This window comes from Amblyomma maculatum, chromosome 3 (assembly GCF_055883805.1).
Source record: "Amblyomma maculatum isolate TAMU_Amacu chromosome 3, ASM5588380v1, whole genome shotgun sequence".
In the NCBI taxonomy this organism is placed as follows: Eukaryota; Metazoa; Arthropoda; class Arachnida; order Ixodida; family Ixodidae; genus Amblyomma; species Amblyomma maculatum.
In genome coordinates this window covers 25,998,573-26,023,588 of record NC_139346.1, presented here as the reverse complement: position 1 = coordinate 26,023,588, position 25,016 = coordinate 25,998,573, and the positions used below count along the sequence as shown (strand labels likewise).

The 25,016-nt window shown below is 44.9% G+C and overlaps 1 protein-coding gene across 4 annotated transcripts in view; it reads left to right on the top strand.

Moving 5' to 3' along the window:
• Nab2 (Nuclear polyadenosine RNA-binding 2) overlaps positions 1-19,141 on the top strand; it is an 89,859-nt gene extending 70,718 nt beyond the window's left edge. For all 4 annotated transcript variants that reach the window (XM_084597387.1, XM_084597385.1, XM_084597384.1 and 1 more), the window contains 5 exons: positions 1,430-1,566; positions 9,734-9,813; positions 14,287-14,408; positions 15,595-15,654; positions 18,967-19,141. In XM_084597387.1, coding sequence (XP_084453513.1) covers positions 1,430-1,566; positions 9,734-9,813; positions 14,287-14,408; positions 15,595-15,610 — 355 coding nt within the window. In that variant the 3' untranslated portion in view covers positions 15,611-15,654; positions 18,967-19,141. The remainder of the gene's footprint in view (positions 1-1,429; positions 1,567-9,733; positions 9,814-14,286; positions 14,409-15,594; positions 15,655-18,966) is intronic.
• Positions 19,142-25,016: the final 5,875 nt, after the last annotated feature.

Here is a 25,016-nt window from a genome sequence, read left to right as displayed (position 1 = left end):
AGTATGAGACCACACTCTGCCCATAAATGTGCCACCTGGCTTGGTCATCTAACTTTTTTATTTTTTGTCTTCTCTGCTGCTGCCTACTCCCCGCCCTCATGGCACAGCATTAGAGGGGAGAGTGGAAGGGAGCCATGCATGGCCGTCTCCAGCCAGACAACGGGAGCCTGAATTCCTAAATTATTTCTAAATTTTTGGCTCACTTTTGAGGACTCATCTGCCTGATGTTTGCTCAGTAACTCTGCTTAACGCACTCACTTTATAAACATGCTCATAACCGCTGCAGGAACCTTTGAAAACTAGCCCGGTCAGGGTAAACTCTGAGGTCTGACAAGTGGCGTGAGAAATTTGATTCAACTCTCATTGACACAGTGCAAAAATCTACTTCATGTGATCCTTGCTTAAGATGAACTTTTGTATTGACCCCGATCTTCAGTGACTGTGTCAGCAGCATTTGCAGAGCGTGTGCGACTTTTTCATAGTACGGGAAGAATTTTAAAAAGCCTCACTTAGGGAAGAAGTTCATCCGAATAGGAAGCTTGTTCGCAAATCTTTGCCTGCATTGTGCACATGGTGCATTCCACACGTTACTCCTGCAAGACAAAACGGTGCGTAGGCACTGAGTGAGCCTACTAATTGATTAGGAGGTTCAACAGTTTTCAACTTATGTGGCGTTAATGAGCGCTGGAGAGGCACGATGAGAGCACTCCCCTCACTAGGCTTTGCTAAATCTAACCCACTTCGCTCAAAGCCACTACTTGCGGTCTAATGCCTAAAGGTACATTGTAGATAGAGTAATCAATAAAATTACAATGCATTTGGTGTCCGTGATGCCTTTGGCAGTGAAACGTGCCATGCAAGAGCAGCACCTAGGCTTCACTTGGTTATGAATGGGAGGGGGCATGGAAAACGTGTGCAAGGGACCTACAGGCTACCCACTGGCATAACCACTTTTACCTTGTTTCGTGATCTCACAGCTTTAGTGTTGCCAATACTAGTAGTTATCCAAGTCTGCATAGCCGATCCTTCTTCATATGGAGAAGGTTATTGTAAGAGAGAGAGTCATTAGGAAAAACAGAACTTGCAGTATATCAGTTCGATAAATGGCTGCATATATAGAATGATCAGACACATTTGAGTTTGATATACTGTGTGACGTTCCCCCATTCTTACGCAGAGTTTTTAGTGTGCTTATCTGTGTGTGTGGTGTAGCCAGTAATTTGATATATCTGGGCTCGACTGTACTTGGATGCAACTTGGATGTTCATGTGAGTTCTTTTTGGGGCACTTCTTATAAGATGAACTAACGATCATGATCCCTTTATGTTGAAATCAAAGGCATTAGAGGCCTTAATAAGCTTTGCATCTTGGCCCTTCCTCTCTTGCCCCTCTTCCATTGCTTTCATTGGTATCTCTGAATCCTGTGCAGGGCATTCCCCAACTGCAAGTTCCGGGACAAGTGCCTCTTCATCCACCCCAACTGCAAGTATGATGCCTTCTGCAAGCGCAAGGACTGCGTCTTCACCCACGCCAGCCGGCGGAACTTCACGGCTCCCACACCACCCGGTGAGCTGTCGTTGTCATTGTTGTTGTCCTAATAACTTGTGGCACATACCCACATAGGGGGATCGGCCAAGAATTGGGTAGCAAAGAAAAGTTTTGAAGTATACTTGCATCAAAAAAAAAAAATTGATTTGAGGGGTAGAGGAAAGGAAACAAAACGAGAAATAAGTGAAATATAAAATGAAAAGTGGTAACACACACGGGAGGTTGACACTGCAATTGTAGAACAAGTGATGTTTAAATATTTAGCAAGGCAAACGATTTTATTCCAGTAAAAAATTTTGCATGGCGGTGAAAACAGACCTGTGACTGTGCCCAAGGATGGTGACGCCAAATGATAACAATGTCGGGGTGCTTAAAGGAGTATAGACACGTACATTTTCTGTTCCGGTATTTTTGCTTTAATCGATCCACAGTGGTTCAAAACAGAGGGGCTGCGACCCAAAAAGCCCCAGCACAGATCAATTAATTTGTTATCAGTGCATTTATCAGGGCCAGTTTCGGTTTCGACCTCTCAGGACACGAGCGCGCGATGACGTCAAAGATACGAGAACGCCACACGAGCGCTCCCTACTGGCAAGGTTGGTGATCGCGTAAACACAAAATCTGATGACGCGTTCGGGTCGCGTTTTTCGTCTGCTTGCTGTCGCACGTGCACGAAAATATCGTCGTCGAGCAGCGCTTCAGCGTAGCATAATTAGTACTGCGACGTTGCTTTGCCCAGTAGCGTGGATGTTACTAACATTGCCGGGCACTTAAATCCCGACCCGCTCGCCTGCGACGAAGCAGGAATCAGCAGCAGCCACGAAAGCTTGATGGGTTGACGCGCAGGAAATGTCAACTGGTAGGAATGTTGAACAAAGGAACCGTGAAGATGCTGCTTTATCAGTCCGGTTGGCCAACGCTGTGAGCCAAGCTGTTCTAAAAAAATGTTTTAGTAATGATGCGATCAGCCACCGTAACCCGTAAGCTCTCCCGATGGCTCCCGTGCTCACGCCTGTTCACGCGCTGATTGGTCCCGACGCGGCAGGCCTGCGTGCCGCCGTCCAAGCATGTGGCGCCATCTGGCGCAGTCAAGGCAATCTGGGTGCGTAAAGCCGTGGCCGCCGCGATCGGCTCCCAAGTCATAGCTGCCTGAGCATCCACTATCGGTAATCTAGCTATCGCAGATCGCTGTTCATTCGCTTACATAGCTATTTGTACAAAGGACTATCAGTCACGATTAAATTGCGAGGATTATTCGGCCAATACGGAGGTCCTGGTAGAAATATTTACAGTGATACAAGCGAACTTTTTTTTCCCGACAGCTGCTGCCCGGTGCGACGCACCTGATGTCAGCTAGCTCCGCTGCTGAAGGCGTCGCGCAAAGCAAGAAATTATTTTACGAGATGGGCTTGCCAGTAAAGCGGCGGTAAACTCCGACGTTTTTTACAGCGTTAGCTCGTTCCGAAGCTCCTTTCGCTGGCGCTTCGATGTGAAACCAGCTAGGGCTAGCGACGTCTAGGGTAGGCGGGGAGCGGCGCAGTATGTTCCCGGCTCGCCATCGACAGGCACCGTTGCCGTAAGCCCTGCACTTGTGCAGGCATGCTGTTGGGGCCTGAGTTTAGCGGGCAGTCTCCATACGTACACCGGTGAGGTAATTGTAACATGCACCAACGAAGAAGCCATCGAGTAAAGCGAGCAGAAGCAGAGTTCTTTCTCAGGGCACGGCCGGAAGCGACGGCGGCGCTGTTCGAGTCTGGCCATGTGTCGTCACTGCTCTTTGCTTTGCCGACTCCACGTCACAGTTGTTTGATGACGTCATGTTGTTTACCTATGTACACGTTTTCGTCACAGAGATGTCGATGCCAATGGTTTTTGAAAAACGGAGTACTTGCCTGGCTTGTTTTTAAAATCAAATTAAAATATCTTCGCGGAAACCTGCGAGGTTGGGATTGCCTGGGGAGCATCTCTGTATAACCAGGAAAGCAATCGTATTCCTTCCGACGCTTCAAAAAATGGTGTCTATACTCCTTTAAACTGAGGCCAAGCTGTTGCAATGGCCTTTCCATCAACTGTCTTCTCAACGTAGTGAAGCGGCGGCAGAACAATAAAAAGTGAACTGATGATTCCTGTTCACCGCAAAATGCGCAGACGGGAGACAGTGCCAAACCAGACCTGTAAAGATAGAAATTTAAAGGTGGGATACGGCATCGCAGCCTTGTTAGAGAAATCTCAAGTTGCCGTGAATGACATAATTTTCTATTCTAAAAATAATTTAGATGCAGGTAGTCATCAGATCTTAGAAGATGTCCATTTTTCATATTTAATAGAACGTTTCTCCGAAACCTCGCTGCGGTGATGTACGCTGTGGCCGGAAGGATTTTTGCCAAACTATCAGCATATTCATTTAAAGTCATATTGCTGTGGCCTGGTACCCATACCATATGTACAATTTTCAAATGTCTAGGGGTCAGGGAGAGAAAGGTTTTTACTATTGCAGAATCCACCGACGAAGAGAGGGATGAACACAAGGATAGAGAGTTGGAAATTGCAGCCACTTTAGAAAAAGAGGAGTCTAATTTCTGTAAAGCGAGTACCACCGCCAAAAACTCCTCTTCGAAAATTGGGGTGAAGTCTGGAAGCCGGACAGAAAAGGACCAGTCTAAATGCGGACAATATATACCCACACCCGCCTTTTCATTACCTTGAGATGCGTCAGTAGCTACTACTAAACTAGCAGAAAGGCTTCTTAAATGATCTTCTAATAATCCGTTTAGAATAACGGATGATAAGTCTTTAGCATTATTCGGGAATATGTCATCAAAGACAATTTCAACAGATGAACCAATGGTTTGTATGGGTAAAATACTAGGAAGGGAAACATTTAAAGGGTCCAGCAAATGTTTGATCATAACAACCTGCGGGGTGTGAAATTTAGGCCAATGGACACCGAAAAAGGAGGTCGGTTGACAGCAAAAATTAGACATAGATCGGTGACACTCTGATTCATATATCCTTAGGTGCGCCTGAACAGTTAGAATTTGTAATCTATATATCAAGGGAGGAATCCGGGCTTCAAGGTAGAGCACATTGTTGGCAACAAATTTTGGAAGTCCAAGACACAACCGAAGCGCTTCTCGCTCCAAGAGAACAAGCGGTCGAATTTTATAAGCTGCTGAACCAGAAAACAAGATTGAACCTAACTCTAAAATTGGACGCACATACATAACATAAACCATTAAAAGCACATCTCTCCGCATTCCAGACCAGGGACGACTAATTCGGCGCAACATGCCCACGGCCCGAGCCCCTTTCGTAGCAATATGGTTAATGTGGGGCTGCCATGAAAGATTATCATCATAAGTGACCCCTAAATACTTTAATGATTTAACCTGTGGTATTATTTGTTGCTGATACATTACAAATAGACTTACAGAATCTTTTATATTGAATACGAGGACCGCGCTTTTGTTCACATTTAATGTGAGACGCAAACCACACAACCAATTCTCAATAGAGTTTAGGTACGTTTTCAAGCGGAGATGCAGTTTGCAAAAAACGCAATATCATCTGCATATACGTAAGTGCGAACGTCATGATTAACTGGTATTGAGCTGAGTAGTATGTTGAAAAGGACTGGTGAGAGGACTGCTCCTTGCGGCACTCCCCTGGCTTGCTTATATCTGCCAGAATGAACGCCATTTAATGCACAGTAAAACTCTCGGTTTTGGAGGAATGCAGATATCCAGGCTACTAAATAATGTGGAAACTGAAGAAAATTTAATTTTTTTTTATTTATTTATTTTTTATTTTTTTTGCAATAGAATGCTATGTTCAGCGCTATCATAGGCTTTGGCTATATCTAGCAATATCAAGGCAGCATGCATTTTTTGGCGCTGCGCTAAAAGAACCCGACTCTCGAGGTCAGCACGCGCATTCCAGATGGAACAATTTTGACAGAAACCAATGTGACAAAGACTGAGGATATTTTTTTTATTCATGAAGTCCGAAATACGTATAAGTATGACTCAATTAATTTTACAATGTTTGATGTTAATGCAATTAGTCTAATATTATCAATGGACAAGGCACCGCCTTTATTCTTAAGTAAAGGAATTATTTTGGCAAGTTTCCATTCTGGGTGTATCCAAGCATGTTTGATGGAATAATTTACTAGCTCTAATAACGTCTCAGGTGACTCGTCAAAAAGAATTTTTAACATTTTTGAAGTTACATTATCAGGACCGGGAGCAGCGGCTGGTGATCTCATAACTATAGGAGAAAGCTCAGAAATGGAAATTGAGGATCATAATTAACTGGATCCATTGGCATTGCAGATATCGGGCATGAAGGAAGTGTAGACGGGAAACGCTTCTCCAGTCCTTTGGCAATTGTTTCAATTGTGTCTATATTACTTCATGGGGTCATGAGCATGGGTGTGGCTGTTGGTAGTTGGCAGTTGGCAGTTGGCAGGGCAAACAAAAGCTCTTGGCCGGTCTAAGGTGCAATTAGCAAGAGAGCTTCTTGAGGTGTCATTCATCCATAGATTAGGAACCGATAAGTGCGTAAGTGAAACGTCGGTTCTGTTGAAAAAGGAAGCCTCGTTTTTAAATGCTGTGTAAGTTTTTTTTGTATGCTTCCGGTATTCTTTATTTTTTCTGTTTTATCTGCCTTTGGGTGGCCCTAGATTATCTTGGTTCAGTTTGGATTATATTTCCAGTCATGCAAATTTAGTGCTTTATAGAGCATGCACACATATTTTTACTCGAGTTCGCATATTATCCCCTTCCAATTTCAGTTGTAAGTTAGCGCTCGTCCTGTGTGCCTATCTTGTCCTTGTCTGTTCCGCGCTAAGCCTCCCAGTAATCATGTCTTACCAACTAGCCCAGAACTCTACTTTGCCCTTCTGGGTGTTCATGCAGAAACTGTATATATAACAAAATCCTGCACACAACAAGAAATTGGACTTTTGTTTGCTTTTTTGTTTTGTTTTTTCAGTTTTGTTATGACCAAGTTTAACTCTGCCTCATGCAAGTTTATGCTGCCTGTATGCTTGAAGTAACAGAGTCCGTAGACATTCTGCCTGCGGATCTATGGTCGTTTTAATGTTCACTGTGACCGCTGCTTTGTTGTTTTCACTTAAACTAAGCAAACATTCATTCAAGTGGGCTCAAAGGTAGCTGCTTTTAAGGTAGAATTGACTTGGCTATGAGCAGGGCTGTCCATTAGAGAAGCATTCAGTTCAGTTCAGTCGTTCAGTCATGTCCGACTCTTCGTGACCCTACGGACCATATCACGCCACGCTTTCCGGTCTCTCACTATCTTCCTAACATCACATAACTTCATCTGCAGCGCCTCGAGGATGCCATCTAACCATTGCGTTCGCTGCCTACCCCTTCTCCGGTGACCCTCAACCTTTCCCAACATCAAATCTTTCTCCAGCGACTCCTCTCTTCTCATCAGATGACCAAATTAGCTAAGCTTTAACTTTAGAATTTGACCCTCCAATGAGCAGTCAGGGTTTATGGTTGACAATATCGACTGATTTGATCTTCTGGCACAGAAGCATTAAAGGGACACTAAAGAGAAAAATGAAGTGGGTTTGCATTGATAGAATGCCAGTTCCTGGTTACAAAAAGGCCACTCTTACTGAAAATAGAGCTGTCATAAGGTAGCAAAGAGGAAGAACAGGAATACATGTATCGCCGCCACAGCTGAAACGGCCGAGGCTCGCAGCTACAAATCACATGGCGCGCAAGGAATCCTGGAGGCAGACAAATGCGAATTATGTTGACTGTTTGAATGAGGTAGTCGGTTTTGTCTCGAATATGATAACACATTTTTATGATACTTAAACGACGGGAAAAAGACAACATAAATGCTGCAAGGCAGATATAAAAATATACTTGGCTGCGCTACAGGTGTCCACTTCAGTTTTGGTTATGTTCTGGATCAGGCACTTCATGCATGCTCGGACAGTTTGCCTTGGGCCTGCGGCGCCTGAAATATGAGCTTGGAGCAGCAGATGCCCCTACCCTAAGTGCGTATCGAATTAAGATCATGACTTGGCACGCACCTGTGAAGTATTCTCCGCTCCCCGCGCATTAGCAATCACGAAGTCTCCTCATGCGTCATAGTATGCGTCATCCTACCCTACTACGTAGTAGGAGAAAACAGTTCGAATTCGACCGGCGGGAACAAAAAAAACTCAACTTCTTATCGCAATCAGTTCAGTTCAGTTCAGTCGTTCAGTCGTGTCCGACTCTTCGTGACCCTATGGACCATGTCACGCCACGCTTTCCGGTCTCTCACTATCTTCCTAACATTACATAACTTCATCTGCAGTGCCTCGAGGCAGTAGTGCCTCGGTGCATAGACTTGGATAACTGTTATGTTGAAAGGTGACCTTGGATTCGAAGTGAAATCATTCGATCGTTTTTGGTGTTGTACCCTAGCACTGCTTTGCCCATTCTTCTGTTTACTATGAGAGCGGCCCCATTCCTTCTCTTGGATTCGTGCCCACAATAAAAGACACAATGGTCGCCGGAGTTAAATTCTCCCATTCCGGTCCACTTGAGCTCAATGTTCAATCTGTCCATTTCTCGCTTTACGATATCCAGTTTACCTTGCGTCAGAGATCTTACATTCCATGTTGCTATGTGATACATCTCCTTGCAACACCGGACTTTCCGGTCGCTTACCGACACATCCACAACTGAGCGTCCTTTTGGCTTTAGCCCTGCCGCTTCATTCGTCCTGGAGCTACTAGGAATCGCCCTTTGTTCATCCCCAGTAACATGTGGGACGCCTTCCAACCTGGGGGGCTCATCTTCCGGCGCCATATCATTAATGATATCGCAATATCTCGGCAATAATCGTTCTTTTGCTGCTGGATATGCAGCGACTGTGTCACCAAATGCCGTTTATTCAATTTTGATAGCATATTTGGGTGTCTTTAGTGTCCCTTTAAGGTCCATTCGACTCAGTTGCACTTGTTCCGTAAAGTTCTGTGGTTGTGCCGCAAACGTACAGCGTCAGTTCCGCCATTCCAACAGTTCAAAAGCAGCATTGGCGGCGCTGGTTGCTTTCTAAACGAATGGCAGAGTGCAAGTCTCGGCATCTGCTAGCCATGTGGTCAGCTATGTGCCGTTCACGTTCACATCAACCGATTTCAAAATCCTCTATAACGTGTACAATATTCAAATAGCAAATGAAAACAAAGCATTGCCATGAACCAGCCTCGATGTACGTGGCTTGCACATACTTGTAATAAATAAACGATGAAGTGACTAAAGTTATTCCAACCAGGAAGGTGCCTGAGTTCGTTAACAAAACAGCTACGCATACCATCTGAAGAAACGCGGGTTATATTTGGTGTGTATGATCGTGTGCGGTTTGCATTATTTGAGGTGCACATGGCGACGCGTGCACTTAATGTGATGTGCTTTTTCAAGATCCTCATGTTGTTTGGGAATCGGGAGTTTTGGCATGGTTGATGTGAGGAGCATACACAGTCTACAGTATTCATTCATTCATGAATGTGTTGCACAAGCATTTACAAGCCGACTACGTTATTCATGCAGTGGGCTAGTTAACTGTGTATGCCGCTCACATCAGCCGTCACAAACATCCCGAATAAGGTGATGAATTTTCAGATATAGCGCATTGCAGTGCGGTGTTGCCATGAACCAGCCTCGATGCATGTGCACCAATTGTAAGAAACGCACACATCTTTTACTGGTCACAGTTGAAATGATACAAGTCAGCATGCATGCATGTGTTAATTTGTTTTTTAGACGTGGTGTAAAGTATGAGTCACCGTTTCTTTGGCGAAGTCGGGCACTGTTCTCGTTGACCAGTTGTTTCTTTGTTGGTTATCACAACATGCAAGCCATCGTCTGCATCATTTTGGCAATCACCACTGAGGAGGTGCAGAGCTTTTCCGAACTTGTCATGAACTGGACCTGCACCATCTCTTCTGCACTTAATGAAACAAGCAGCATCGTACAGGGAGCGCCATGTTGCACCGCTGAAACGAATGGCGAAGTGCAGCACCACAGGAACCAGTTCACATAGTGGAGATGAATAGAATGGACCTGTAGCTATCAGTGCAGCATTCACTGCTGTGGTCACGGTGTAGTGTACTTGCCCTGAAACACTGTCACCTTTCCTTCTCTCGTTCTGCCAGTGGTGTCTTCGCCATCGGTGCAACAGTGCAAGTTCTTCCCACACTGCACCAACATCAAGTGCCCTTTCTTTCACCCAAAGGTGAGCACCATGCGAAAAGCGAGTCTTTTAATCAAAACTATTTTTCTGATGGTCAAATTTTCTTAGATTTTGAGCCATTCATTTTGCAAGCACAGTGCTGTTTTTGGGAGGATTGTTGCCTTACTGCTAGATGCCAGATGAAAAACATCTCTGCTTGTATAGTATCAAACATTTGCTCCCTGGACTGATTGCTTGATAAGGACCAGTGGTGGTGTAGAGGTAGAACATCCACCTCACATGCAAGAGGTCCATATCTAGTTACCGCCAAATTCTCTACCAGATAAAAAAACAAAAAAACAATTCCGCGTGTCGATGGAATTGCATAAACAGGTTTGGGGTGCGTCCTGAGGCCAGTTGAGCACCTCCTGCAATGCACTCCCCCAACAGGAGTCGGCCACCCTGGTGCAGTAATTGGCCACAACCTCCTATGATTAATCCTACAAAACCCCGGCCCTCAGTCACCAGCTCCTGCAGAGCAACTGACCACGGCGGCGGTCAGACCTGTGCCGCAGCAGGGGGTGCTAAGAAGTTTTGGCTCCTGACACGCCGCCATTGGAAACTGAGCCTGGCAACGTTTAATGCTAGAACCTAGCTAGGGAGGCTAGTTTAGGAATGCTGTTAGAGGAACTAGAGGGTATGCAATGGGTTATCATAGGGCGTAGTGAGGCTGGAGGTCCAATAACAAGAAGGCATATTGTACTGAAGGACGGGCATGTACTGTGCTATAGAGGTTTACCGGAGAGGCGGGAACTAGGAGTAGGTTTCCTTGTCGATAAAGATATAGCTGGTACTATAGAGGAATTCTATAGCATTAATGAGAAGGTGGCAGGCATCATGGTCAAGCTTAATAAGTGGTATAAACTAAAGATTGTACAGGCCTATGCACCTACATGTAGTCATGATGACCAGGCAGTTGAAAGCTTCTATGAAGATGTAGAATCGACAATGCGCAAAAAAAAGACAGTATACGGTACTAATGGGCGAATTCAGTGCTAAGGTAGGGAAAAAGCAGGCGGGAGACCAGACCAGGCAGTGGGTGACTGTGGCATTGGTTCTAGGAACAGCAGAGGGGAGTTACTAGTTGAGTTTGCAGACTACAATAACTTATACTAATCATGAATACCTTATTCAGCAAATGGAAGAACTGGAAGTGGACATGGAGAAGTCCTTACGGGGAGGCCAAAAATCACACTGTGTTCTAACCCCGCCATTATGCAGGATTTAGAGGTAATCGGGAAGGTGCGATGCAGTGACCACAGGATGGTAAGGTCTCGAATTAGTCCAAATCTGATGAGGGAACAAAACAGATAAGAAAGAAGTCCATTATCGAATTAGCGGTGAAGGGGAGGGCAGTAGAGTTCAGGATCTCACTACAGAATAGATATTCAGTTCTAACCGAGGATGACGACATTAGCCTAGAAACAACGAACAATAATTTCACAGGTATCATTACTGAGTGTGCGTAGAAGTAGGCGGTAGGATGGTTAGAACGGATACAAGTAAGCTGTCTAAGGAGACAAAAGATTTGATTAAGAAACGCCAAAGTATGAAAGCTTCCAAATCAGCAGACCATATAAAACTGGCAGAGATATCAAAGCTAATCAATAAGCATAAAGGGAAATACAAACATGGAGAAAATTAAGCATGCTGTAAAGAACGGGGGAAGCCTTAAAGCGGTGAAGAAGAAATTGAGCATAGGCAAAGATGGGATGTATGCGCTAAGGGATAAGGCGGGCAATGTCTTCACGAATATTGACAAGATAGTCAAAGTAGCTGAGGAGTTCTATACTGATCTGTACAGTAACCAAAGTAGTCGGGACGATAATGAGATTGGCAGTAATGAAAAGCAGTCAGACGTTCCGCCAGTGGCAAAGGACGAGGTTAAGAGGGCTTTAGAAACTGTGAAAAGGGGGAAAGCAGCTGGAGGGGATCAGGTAACTGCAGATTTGTTGAAGGACAAGGGGGGGGGGGGATGTCGTGCTAGGAAAACTAGCAACCCTGTACTATACGCAATGCCTGGTGTCATCGATGGTTCTGGAACCATGGAAGAATGCAAACATTATCTTAATTCATAAGAAAGGGACACCAAGGACATGAAAAATTACAGATTAATCATCTTACTGTCCGTTACGTATAAGGTATTTACTAAGGTACCAATCGCTAATAGAATCAGGACAACCTTAGACTTCAATCAAGCAAAGGATCAAGCAGGTTTTCAGAATGGGTACTTTACTATCGATCATGTCTATACCATCAACCAGGTGATAGAAAAATGCTCAGAATATAACCAGCCCTCATATATGGCATTCATTGATTATGAAAAAGCATTTGACTCAGTTGAAACCTCGGTGGTCATGCAGGCATTGCGAAATCATGATGTAGACAAGCTGTATGTGAAAGTACTGGAAGATATATATAGTAGCTGCACAGCAACCATAGTTCTTCATAAAGAAAGCCATAAAATTCCTATAAAGAATGGTGTTAGGCAAAGAGACACAATCTCCCCAGTACTATTCACAGCTTGCTTAGAAGAAGTATTCAGAGACTTGGAATGGGAGCAGTTAGAGATTAGGGTAGATGGAGAATACCTCAGTAATCTGAATTTTGCTGGCGACATTGCCGTGCTAAGTAACTCAGGGAATGAACTGCAAAGAATGATTGATGACCTAGACAGCAATAGCAGAAAGGTAGGCTTGAGAACCATAATGTTGAAGACTAAGGTAATGTTCAAATGCCTCGGGAATAGATAGATGGGTTTATTGAAAGGAAAGGCAGACGAGTTGGCCAGAATGATTAAAATCTGGCGTGCTACTCTGCACTGGGGAAGGGGAGAAAAAGAGGAATATGATGGGTGATGATGTGGAAGAAAGCATATGAAAATGTATACAGACACGGCAACTTGCTTTACAAGCGCGAGTCAAGTCCGGTGGTGCACAAAAACCCGCAAAGAGCCCATACTGCCTGGACGTTCTTCCCCTTGTCCTGGCAAGCCTCGGAAAGGAACAGCAGTTTGTTTGGTAGTGAAGCACTGGATGTATACTTTGGTTCATACATCAGGTGCAACGCAGCGAAAGCTGTGCAATTAGTCTGCAAGAAAAAAAAAACGAGGCGTACCACTATGTGCTCCTTTTTTGGCCAAGTGATTTCTGCAGAAACGGACTCTATTCCGCTCATACACGTTTGCAATAACTTGCTTTGCTTGCCTCGACATCTTCGCAGTGCTGATCTCATAGAAAAAAATGTGCTCCAAAGAGACAGTTGCGGTCGCTGCGTTGCGCAGAGCGGAGGGCAATGCTGGCAGGGTTGCGGGGCATCGAAAATGTGACACGAACAAACGACAAGCAAAGCATACAAATTCACCAAATCGGATCTTTTCTCCCTAAAAAGGTGCTTTTTATGGAGTTGATGGCAAATGTGAAATGTATTAAGCTTACAGACAAAGCAACTATTATTTCCTCTCATCAAGAGCAAGCACTGTTTTTCATTGCGGATGCGGTGAACTCAAACACGAGTTCTAGCTTTGAGAGTGTTGCACCTGATGTATGAAACGGAGTATAGTAGGCGAATATGTCTACCTAGAGCAGGTTGTAACCGCAGATACAGATCATGGAAGGGAAATAACGAGGAGAATATGATTGGGATGGAGCGCATTTGGCAAGTACTCGCAGATAAGGACCAGCAGCTTACCGATATCGTTAAAGAGGAAAGTATACAACAGTTGCATATTACCTTTAGTCACCTACGGGGCTGAAACGTAAAGGCTAACGAAAAGGGTACTGCTTAATTTGAGGACAATGCAGAAAGCTATGGAATGAAACATGGTAGGGGTAACATTAAGAAATAGGAAGCGGGAAGAGTGGGTCAGAGAAATAACTCAAATTACTGACATCATCATCATCAGCAGCAGCCAGATTATACCCACTCCTTTCAGATAGGAGGGTGATATCTGAATCAACCGGCCAGGGCCCTTTCATTCTGATTCAGACACATTACCCTTAGGCATTGGAAGCATATGTTGCAGATTTATGCAGGAATCTGCCAGAGGAACCAGGAGGAGGAAGACAAAAGTTCGAGACTGGGGATTAAGTGCCATGTTAAGAGATTAAGTGCCATGTTGCCGTATAGGCAAACATCAAGACAGCCGGGGATTAAACTCAACCAGAGGCAGCCTGGTGTCTGCCCTCCTTCTTCTATAGCATGTTCATATGGCTTGGTTCAGAGGGGCTTTATAGACTATTTTATGACCTTCGGAGAAACCAGTTTGACTGGGCTGTTAAGAGGGGGTGTTGTCAACTCTTTCTTTTGCTACGGAAGCAGCCCGGCACCCCAATATGGCAGCACCCTTCCGTAAAATCGTCTATATGTCAGGTTTAAGTGTACTCCATAATTTTTTGTAGAAGTGCCATACAGGGTGGGGAGAGGTGAGTGTGATAACCTTTGACGTTCTCAAATGGTGCCCTGCTCTGTCTGCAGCCGTGCAAGTTTGGAGTGGCATGCCAGTCATCTTCGTGCCCGTACACTCACCCTGAGGGCGGGTGTGTGCCACCACCCAGCAAGCTCAAGTGGATCTCGGCCTCCGCCAGCAGCAAGGCAGGGTGCGTGACAATACTCTCTCCCTCTCTCTTTTCTTTTTTTCTTTTCTCGCTGTTCTTTTTTCGGGGGAAGGCAGGGGAGAAGGGGGGAGGGGGGGGGGGGGTACGGCAGCATTATTGCAGTGTTGTGCTAAGCATAGGAAACCACCACCACCCTTAATGATGTGGAACTATGCTGTCACCAGTGCTGGGGTTTGTTTGGTGCAGTCTAGAGGTGTGCGAATATTGAAATTCTTGCATACGAATATGGGAAAAAAAATGCCTTCGAATATCGAATATTTGATCAGTGAAAAAAGAAAAAAAAGAAAGGTGGGAAATTAAAGTAGCAAACACTGTTTGGCTTGTTTATCTGTTTGCGTACTTAATGCTGCATTCATCTTTGTGCCCTCCCTGCACTTTCTTGCATAGGCCAGCCAGTTTTTGGGGTGCGGTGAAGACCACCAGCACAATGCAGCATTAAGCACGCAAACAGATTTGTCCTGTGCAAAACGGGGGTAGTTTATAAAATACCCCTGTCCTATGGCAAAAGCTACATTGGACAAACTGGACGTTGTATAAACGTCAGACTTCAGGAGCACCATGCAGGAGTTAGCGCATTGGCGGGAGGGGGGCATGTGGCTGACCATCGTCGCCACCGTTGTGGTTGCACGCCTCGGTTCTGCAAGATGATAATCCTAAAAAGTTTGCGTCAAAACTTAGTAGAGAAGTGTACGAGGCCTATTGTATTAAGAAGGAATCTGGCTCATGTGTCAGCAAAACCTCGGTCAACTTATCAGATAAAGAGTTCGCATATCTAGATAGCATGATGTCCCATACACGCCTGTGCACCAGAGTGACGTGATGATCGTTTATTAAGTTTTAGTCTGATTGTGATGATTGTATAAAATGTGACGCACCGTGGTAATAAAATAGTTGATGTTCTGCGCTTTGTCCCATCACCTTCTTCTCTGTACCTTGTCTTTTTGCGCGGTTTCATGATGCATTCCAATACTATTGGCAGGCCCCCCTTTGTCTCTGCCAGAGGCAATGTGGAAGTGTGCTCTACCCTGATGTTAATGTGGAAATGCTAGTTTTTGACTGAAAACATTGTGGTAAAACCTAGCTAATGGGAATTGTTGACACCTTACGCTGGTTATTGGAGCTGTTAGCCGCGAATTGAATGCATTGTTTCTGCGCCTTTGTCCTCCAGGGAGACGGTGGCATGAAGCACGGGTCATCAAGGCTTGCCTGTTTTGCTGCAGTTGATGAGGTGAGAGTCCGACGATGAAATTACTGCATGCATCCACTGTGGAAGCTCCGTCTTGCTACCCAGATGTTTTCTTGCAAGCTGCAGTGAGAAGGCAACCTTTGCACTGGCATTTGTGCACTGTTCAGGACATAAAAGATGTGCGGGAATTTCAGGTGGCTAAAGAGAGGAATAAGAGATTTAAATGGAGATGTTGTTTTGAGCAAACATTTATTTCTTGATGACCTTTCTGAGCATATGGTGTTGTGGTGCTAACAATGCTGTCCGCTACAAATGGGCAGACAAGCATGGCAAGCAGATCCAGTGATTTTCTATGGCAACCGTTGAGTGTATGTTGCTATGGCTAATGACGTCATTCACATTAATGACATCAAGAAAGAGCTAAGGCAATCAGAGCGAGGGCACACGCAATTTCGATGCTTGGCTTGAATGATCCTACTACTGTATGTCTCGGGACACTAAAACATTGCTTGCATGTGAAGTTGCTGGGCATAGCAGTGCAAAGCAGAATGGTATTTATTGTCTAGTGTAAGTCTCCACTGTGTAAAGCAAAGTAGCTTAGTGTAAAGTAGTATAAAGTAGTGTAAAGCATTTAAGCAAAGTAGCTTAAATGTGGAAGTAAGTAGCACGGCTTCCTTAGCGTGCAACATTTTGAGACATTTTTTGAAATAGGCATGGGCAGGACATGTAGCTCGAAGAAAGGACAACTGATGGTCGCTTAAGGCGACAAACTGGCAGAAAATCAGGTGGGCGGATGAGGTTAAGAAGTTTACAGAGGTCAAGTGGGTGCAGCTCGCACAGGGCCGGGTTAATTGGAGGAATATGGCAGAGGCCTTCGCCCTGCATCGTATAGTCGGGCTGAGGATGATGATGATGATGATGTATCGAAAATATGTATCTTCTAACAGGGTGGAAATTTGGGATGGTTGGTGCATGACCTATGGCTAAAAACAGCGCTAACATGAGACTAAGCAGAGAGAGGGGACATGAGGGGCACAAGCAATGTCGTGTCCCCTCTGTCTGCTTCATCTCGTGTTAGCGCTGTTTTTAGCCACAGATCATGTATCTGCTACATTGTTGTTTTCAGTGGCAGTTGCCTGAAAGTGTAAAACATTTCCAGTCCTAGGTACACACGGTATTGCTCATCGCATTAAAATTATAGCTGTGCGAATTGCAAAATTTCGGGTGTGAAGCAAGTTTGACTTTGAAATTCAAACTGAGTGAAAACCAAATATTTTTCAAATAACTACCAAGTTACAGATTAAAGCTTTAGAGCATGGCCACAGAAAAAAAATTATTACAGGTCTGTGAATATCAAAAGTTTTGGCAGCAGAGTGTATACAAATAAGGAAAATTGGTTGCAAATGGCACATTTTCAAATATTCACCCACCATGAGCATAGTTTGTTATGGCTGTTGGGAGGCAGTGCAAATCGAATTGAATGGCATGTAATATTGCATGCCCCTATTGAGCAGTTCTCGAGGGCAACATTAGTGTTAGCCTTGCGGCGGCGTTTTTGTAGCTGGGCCGTAAGTGCCTTCATCTGAGAGCACATGCCTCCACCACTCAGAAATATCTGCGCAGTGGCTGTAGAATACAGTAAAAACTCAATTGCAGTGCGCTTTCATTTTAACTAGACCCCATTCTCTAGAAAATCTGTCATCGTCTGGCAGGTGGCAGGTGACATGGCCAGGCAGTCGTCTCGTTGTGTGATGTCACGAGAGCACATAACCTGACAGTCTGTGCCATCTCGGGCTTTGAAATAGTTTTGGTTTGGTTTGTGGGATTTAACGTCGCAAAGCGACTGAGGCTATGAGAGACGCCGTAGTAGAGGACTCCGGAAATTTCGACCACCTGGGGATCTTTAACGTGCGCTGACATCGCACAGCACACAGACGCCTCTTCGTTTCGCCTCCATCGAAACGCAGCCGCCGAGGTCGGGTTCGAACCCAGGTATTCCGGACAGTAGTCGGGCGTCTTACCACTGCACCACCCCGGCAGGGCGGGTGAGATTGGAATGCAGCCTTTCAGGGCCCTTGGATGCAGAGTTATATGCGCTGCCCCACGCAGGCATGTTCGTACGGCATGGTTAAAGCATGCATGGATGGTTAAAGCGTTCATTGATGTCGATATAAGATGGTCTTTCACATAAACAACTGTATGCTAACGGCTATGTGTGGGATTTTAGGGGTACAAAAAGAATACTGATTAGGTATATCCACAATGAGGATCCACAAGGGAGCCACAGATTCCCATCTGTCCCATCCCTTGTGTCACATCCTTAAAAGTGGAGTTCAGGCCCCCTAATTTTTACCTCTCATAGATGGACTTCCATTTTGCCATTCCATAGACTTGTTTTATAGTAGGGACATCTTCAATAAAAAATATTGCTGTTGCAAAGATCATGTGGTGACAACGATGGACGGAGTGATAACATTGCAGCACCAGTGCAGTCTAGGATTGCAAGTTAACCAATTGAGAGAAGCGGCTTAATCACCGTAAGGTGCAAGCAGTAGCGCCTTTTTGATGACCTTGAGGAATAAAATATGTATGTCACACACGGGCGTAGAGTAAACCTGGCTGTGAAGGAAGGGGAAGGCAGTGTTGACTACTGAAAAAGTGAAGAGAGTAAAAATTCAGCGAGGAGTGGGGAATGGAAATAGAAGACACTGGCTGCAAAAAGCGGAGGCGTGAAAACACCGTGTGGGCAGTTCTAGTGGAGCAGACTTATTGCAGTTTTCTCGACTGTTGCCTCCTTGATGACATTGAGGCCATGCATGCATACCTTTTGTTTTCACATGGAATCAAGCTGGTTTTCTATTCATAAGACGCAAAATGGCAGTGAAAATGCTGCAACTGAAAATAGTTACCACATGAGGAGATGATAAGATGAAGATGGAAGATAAGGTAGATGCTTAGCAAAGTTGGCTAGACATTTACATACTGCTTCTTGTCTTAGTCTTATGCACTGCACTGAGAAAGATGTCTCTGAATTTTCCTTTTACCAGCTGCCACTGTATACATGTTTAGCAATAAGTAAAATTATCAGACAGGATCCTCGGAGCCATGCCATCACCAGCAACTGCCTGACTGAAAACACTGATATATGAAGGTTTTTGATGTCCCCAGTTACTTCACTGTGGAGTGGTCCTACCACTGAGTGCCATCGTATCCCTACACTGACACAGTTGCCTTTTGATTTGATATGAGCTCAAGGGCGTCTTAAATGCCCACGCGACACAAGTAAAAGATGCTTGCTGATCATTTCTCAACCTGCAACATTCTTCTCAAGGACTGTATTCATCTTTGTTGCAGCCTTCCCCGAGGTGGATCATGAGCGTTGTCATGGTGTTCGTCCATAGCAGAGCACTGCACCATCCCATCAACGTTAAACGTTTTGCACCACATGTAAATAAATACAAGTTTCACAGAAAAGCTCATGAAAAAAAACAAGTTTAAATAAAAATGGAACATGAGTTTTGAACATTTACCCTGGTGTTTTGTGTCCTCCTTCAACCCATGCATTTGCTTTGTGGCAACTGCTGCCTGGTAGGTTGCTACCACAAGAAGCCCCACAGAAGTCGCCCTAACGTTAACGATAATGACACTCTCCAGTCAGACCTCAATTTGGTGTCAGACTGGTGCAATGCATGGAATATGGAATTAAACATTAATAAATGTAAAGCTTTGCGTGTTTCTCGTGCATCTAACGCTCTTCCTTCATATTATCTTAATGGCACTCCTCTTGACTGGGTAAAAACATACGAGTATCTAGGTATTCATGTCACTCAAAATTTAACATGGTGTATTCATATTGACTACGTTATTAATAACGCTAACCGCATGTTAGGATACATACGTCGGAATTTCTCTGCCGCTCCCTCATCTCTTAAGCTTTTACTGTATAAAACACTTATACGTCCTAAACTTGAATACGCATCATCAATATGGGACCCTACACATGAAAACCTCATATATTACCTGGAACTAGTCCAAAATAATTCCGTCCGCTTCATTGTTTCAAATTACAATCGTACGGCAAGCATCACAGCCATGAAATCTAACGTTTCACTCACACCGTTACAATCTCGCCGTAAAATTGGTCGCCTAACGCTATTTCACAAGCTATATCATCACGTTGCGCTTCACGACTGTTTCATATCACCCCCAGAATACATTTCACATCGCATCGATCACCGCCACAAGGTTGGCATCCGAACATGCCACACCAAATCTTCTTTTCAGTCATATCTTCCCCGCACATCTGTGGAATGGAACCGCCTTCCCCCCCGATATTGCAGCCATTTCAGATAACAAAACCTTTCACGACGCAATAGCTAATGTTTATTCTGAAGGAATTTGATCATATGTTATATCTGTTTCCACTGTGTTGTGTACATTGATTTTATGTTATTTACGCTTTGTGAATGTTGTTTGTTTTATTCTGGAGGAATTTTATTTTATTTTGTACTACTTGTTTTCACTGTATTATATTCATTGCTCTGTATCATAATTACCCACTCCCCTCTGTAATGCCTTTGGCCCTGAGGGTACAATAAATAAATAAATTAAATATTTCAGTATGTAATGGTGATATGCGTGCATTTTTGTTGTGCATGCGTGTACACACTCACTCATTCACTCTCTTTCTCTTTAGAAAAGCTGCAAAATTGTGTTATGCAAGATAGAAATGGGCATGATATTCGGTTTAGAATTGTCCTTCCATTTCACTTGACAAAATTTTCAGCCCTAGTGAAATAACAGATAAAAATGTGATGTGCCAGAGCAGTTTGCAATCAAGAGGAGGTTGGTTGTGCATTGGAAATCTCTGCAGCCTCTGTTTCAGTGAGGTTTCATGCCATAATCAAAGATTCCTTCAGTATGAGCACCCATTTTGTCATGTACAACTTGAAAACAATGCCATTTTGAAAAAATAAAAACAATAATTTCGTTACTAATTACGTTCTCTCAATCGTCAGCAAATGCCATTTAGGGCAAGTTGGACACCTTAAATTGTTTGAAAAAGAAAGTCTCACATGGAGCACCACTTCTATGAATATCTAAACTGGCCAATTAGGCTTAATGGTTCAGAAACATTTGCATACATTTTATAATTGCCACCACTTTCTTCCTTGCTTGCACTGTGGCCTCTAATGCCTGTCGTTTTCCCTTTCCACAGGGAAAAAGAATACTAGAAGTGTATGAATACCCTAACTTTTGAATACGAATCAGGAATATATTATTCGATTCACGTATGTGAAAACATATTCGAGTTCCTAATACACTGAAAATCTAATTCGCCGCAGTTTCACCGCAATGCTTAGCCGCATGTACTGTGAACAATGCAATGGGGCCATTCTATGCAGGACTTTCACTTTTGTGCAGAGGACCTTCTCAACAATGTGCACAAAGTGAAGCACTTGACAAAACCACAAAAATGTTCTCACTTCGGTTTTATCTCAAATGCAGATAATTCAGGTAGGTGTTCAAATAAAACTAGATGAAAACGGCTATTGGCAGTTTTTTCAGGCCTATTCGAGCTTTTGGTTAATTCACTTTTTTTTTTAATCTCTTTAAGGCCGAATTATGAGAGCTTGCTGTATTCAGCAGTGGCACGACACAGCTTACAGGTCCCTCGTGCAAAAATTTGGTATAGATTAGTCGAACCCGGATAATTTGAATTTTGGTTATATCGAACTCCCGAATATCATTTTGAAAATCCCAGGTCCGTTCGTTTCATCTGCACTATGTAAACTGATTCACAGGGTGCTGCACTTCGCCATTCGTTTCAGTGATGCAACATGGCGCCCTCTGCACCACGCCGTTCGTTTCAAAAAGTGCAGATGTCGTGCCGGTCGCGTTCACGAAAAGTTCAGCAGAACTGTGCACTTCCTCAGCGGTCGCCGGTCAGTGCCGAAATGGTGCAGCTGCAGCAGCCGCATGAAAGCAGATGACAGCTTGCACGGCGATGACCTGCGTGTTGTGATAAACAGTGAAGCGACCCTAGTTAAATTTCACTCGTCAACAAGAGCGGTGCCCGTGTTCGCCAAAGAAACAACGACGCGTACTTCAAACCATGCGCCTAACAAGTAAGCACGTGCATGTCTTATAGTTCATGCTGATATCGTGATCGAAACTGCTTGCGCTTCGTGCCAGCTGCTGCATATGGTGCACATACATTGAGGCTGGTTCTTGACAACGCTTCATTGCGATGTGCTATCTGAAAATTGATCTTATTCAGCATGCTGGTGCCGGTTGATGTGAGTGGCAATATAATTCACAGCTAGGCGAACACATGAATGCGGTCGGCTTTTGTACATGTATGCATCGCATATTCGTTGAATGAATTAATCTGATCGCCTATGCCGCTCAGATCAACGGAGCGAATCAAAACATGAAGATTTTCAAATAGCACATCACATTAAGTACGTCTTGTGAAAATGCATGTGTGTGTGTGTGTGTGTTTGTGCACCTTGCGGCAGCTGGCGATCGAAGGGCACATGGTCATGACTGAAGTATATAATCAGCATGAAATCACACCACATGCGTGCGTCTACTTCTTGTGAGTACGCGTAGCCATTGCCTTGGCGAACTCGATCGTGTTCTCGTTGACTAGTGCCATTTATTACAACGCACAGGCCAAAAGCATCGGGGCTGGATAGGCAAAACTTCGTTGTCATGTGTTGTTTGAAAATTCATCAAGTTAACTGGGGTGTTGGCGTTTATTGGCGACGCCAAGGCTAGCAGACGGCCCGGCCTGCAGCTCTGCCATTATTTAGAAGCAGCTGATGCCGATGCTGCATCTGAACTGCTAGAACTGGCGCTGCACGCTTGCGGCACTGCCGCAGAACTTTACGGAACTGGTGCAAAGAGTGCAGCTGAATCTACCAGACCTCCCATGTAAAAGTACAGGAAAGCTGCGTCGTATATCGAACTCCAATTTCACCGGTCGTTCGATATATCGAACTCCGCACCGCGCACTGGAAGGCGCCTTCCCCAAAGACGATCGCGTCACTCTCGGCTGTTTCCCGCGCGACGTTTTCAAGCCACGCGCGGAAGGACTCTTCTTCGCAGCACTGCGAAAGGCAGAAGCACCCAGGTCCAATCAGGATCACGCGCATGCATGCAGGAACTACGCGCCTCTCGCAGGGGTGAAAGTAGTATGGTGGTTAGAACAGTACACGGCTGGTCTCGAGGGAGAACGCTCTTCTCTTACGGCCTCTCCAATGGGGTCAGTTTTCGCCGCCCACCGCGCCTCGGTGGGGTCGCCACCGCCCCACTGCTGCTCCTCCGCTACAGCCGTTCACATGCAAGGGAAACGCGCGCGCTCTTAGCTCCGCCCGCGTCAATTGCAACCGGCACGTCCTGACATTTTTCCCCTTATGGCTTATACAAAGGCCATAATCAGCATCGAACATTTATCGTGTACGAGGAATAAATACAGGCAACAATCCGCTCATTCACACGCGCCTTCGTCAGTGCGGCCGTGCACGGTCGAATGAATTAAGCTTCGGGTACACTTCAACATTTTTTGCCCCTAAGTTGTGTACAAAAATAAATTTACCAGGCTATGAAATGTGCCTTTGAATGTTGTGAGCAGGTGTAGCGCGACCTGACGTGAGTGCATGCATGTGAACTGTCGGGTGGAAATTCTGTCAACCCCTACCGTTTTCGTTTAGGTAAAAAGAGGCACCGGCGAAAATTCATGGCGCGCCTGAGATTCAGAGTTAAGAACAAAAATTTACTCATATAGTTAGTTCAGTTCAGTTCAGTCGTTCAGTCGTGTCCGACTCTTCGTGACCCTATGGACCATATCACGCCACGCTTTCCGGTCTCTCACTATCTTCCTAACATCACATAACTTCATCTGCAGTGCCTTGAGGATGCCATCTAACCATCGCGTTCGCTGACTACCCCTTCTCCGGTGACCTTCAACCTTTCCCAACATCAGATCTTTCTCCAGCGACTCCTCTCTTCTCATCAGATGACCAAAGTAGCTGAGCTTTAACTTTAGAATTTGACCCTCCAATGAGCAGTCAGGGTTTATGGTCGACAATATCGACTGATTTGATCTTCTGGCAGTCCAAGGAACTCTCAAGAGTCTTCGCCAGCACCACAATTCAAATGCGTCAATTCTTCGGCGGTCAGCCTTTTTCACAGTCCAACTCTCGCATCCATACATCACAACTGGAAAGACCATAGCACGAGTTGGCAGACTAATGTCTCTGCTCTTTACTAGGCGGTCAAGGCTAACCATTGCTCTCTTTCCCAGAAGCAGGCGTCTCCTAATTTTATGGCTGCAGTCTCCTTCCGAGGTAATCTTGTAGCCCAAGAAGAGAAAATCTGTCACAGCTTCCACTTCTTGTCCCTTGATGCTCCAGGACTTGATAGGGCAAGACGCCAAGATCTTTGTCTTTTTAATGTTCAGTTTAAGTCCAAACTTCTCACTCTCTTGTACGCGCATCAGAAGTCTCTTGAGTTCCACTTCACTTTCTGCCATTAAAGTGGTATCATCCGCATATCTAAGGTTGTTGATACGTTTTCCAGCAATCTTCACTCCAGCTGAAGACTCGTCCAGACCGGCCTTCCTCATGATGCACTCTGCATATAGGTTAAATAGGCAGGGCGACAGTATGCAGCCTTGCCTCACTCCTTTCTCAATCAGAAACCAACCAGTAAGACCATGCCCAGTTCTAACTGTGGCCTCTTGCCCTTCACACAGGTTCCTGAGGCGACAGATGAGGTGAATTGGAACTCCCATCTCTTGGAGAGCTTGCCACAATCTGCTGTGATCTACGCAGTCAAACGCTTTCACATAATCAATAAAGCAGAAGTAGATGGGTTTCTGGAACTCTCTTGCTTTTTCCATGATCCAGCGAAGGTTGGTAATTTGGTCTCTAGTTCCTCTGCCCTTGCGAAACCCAGATTGCACATTCGGAAGCTCCCGATCCACATACTGCTGCAGCCTTCCTTGGAGGATTTTCAACATAACCTTGCTAGCATGCGAAATAAGCGCGATCGTGCGGTAGTTGGAACAATCTTTGGCACTGCCTTTCTTTGGAATGGGGATGTAAACTGACCTCCTCCAATCCTGTGGCCACTGCAGGGTTGTCCAAATCTTCTGACATAATGTATGCAGAATGTTAACAGCGTCATGGTTGAGGTTTTGAAGCAACCCAGCTGGAATGCCATCAATTCCGCTAGCTTTGTTCTTAGCAAGGCTGGCTAAGGCCCATTCAACTTCACTCTTCAGGATGCCCGGCTCGAGATCAGTAACCACAACCGTCTTATGTTGGGTTTGCATATTCGGGTCCTTCTTGTACAGTTCTTCTGTGTATTCCTGCCACCTCTTCTTTATCTCTGAG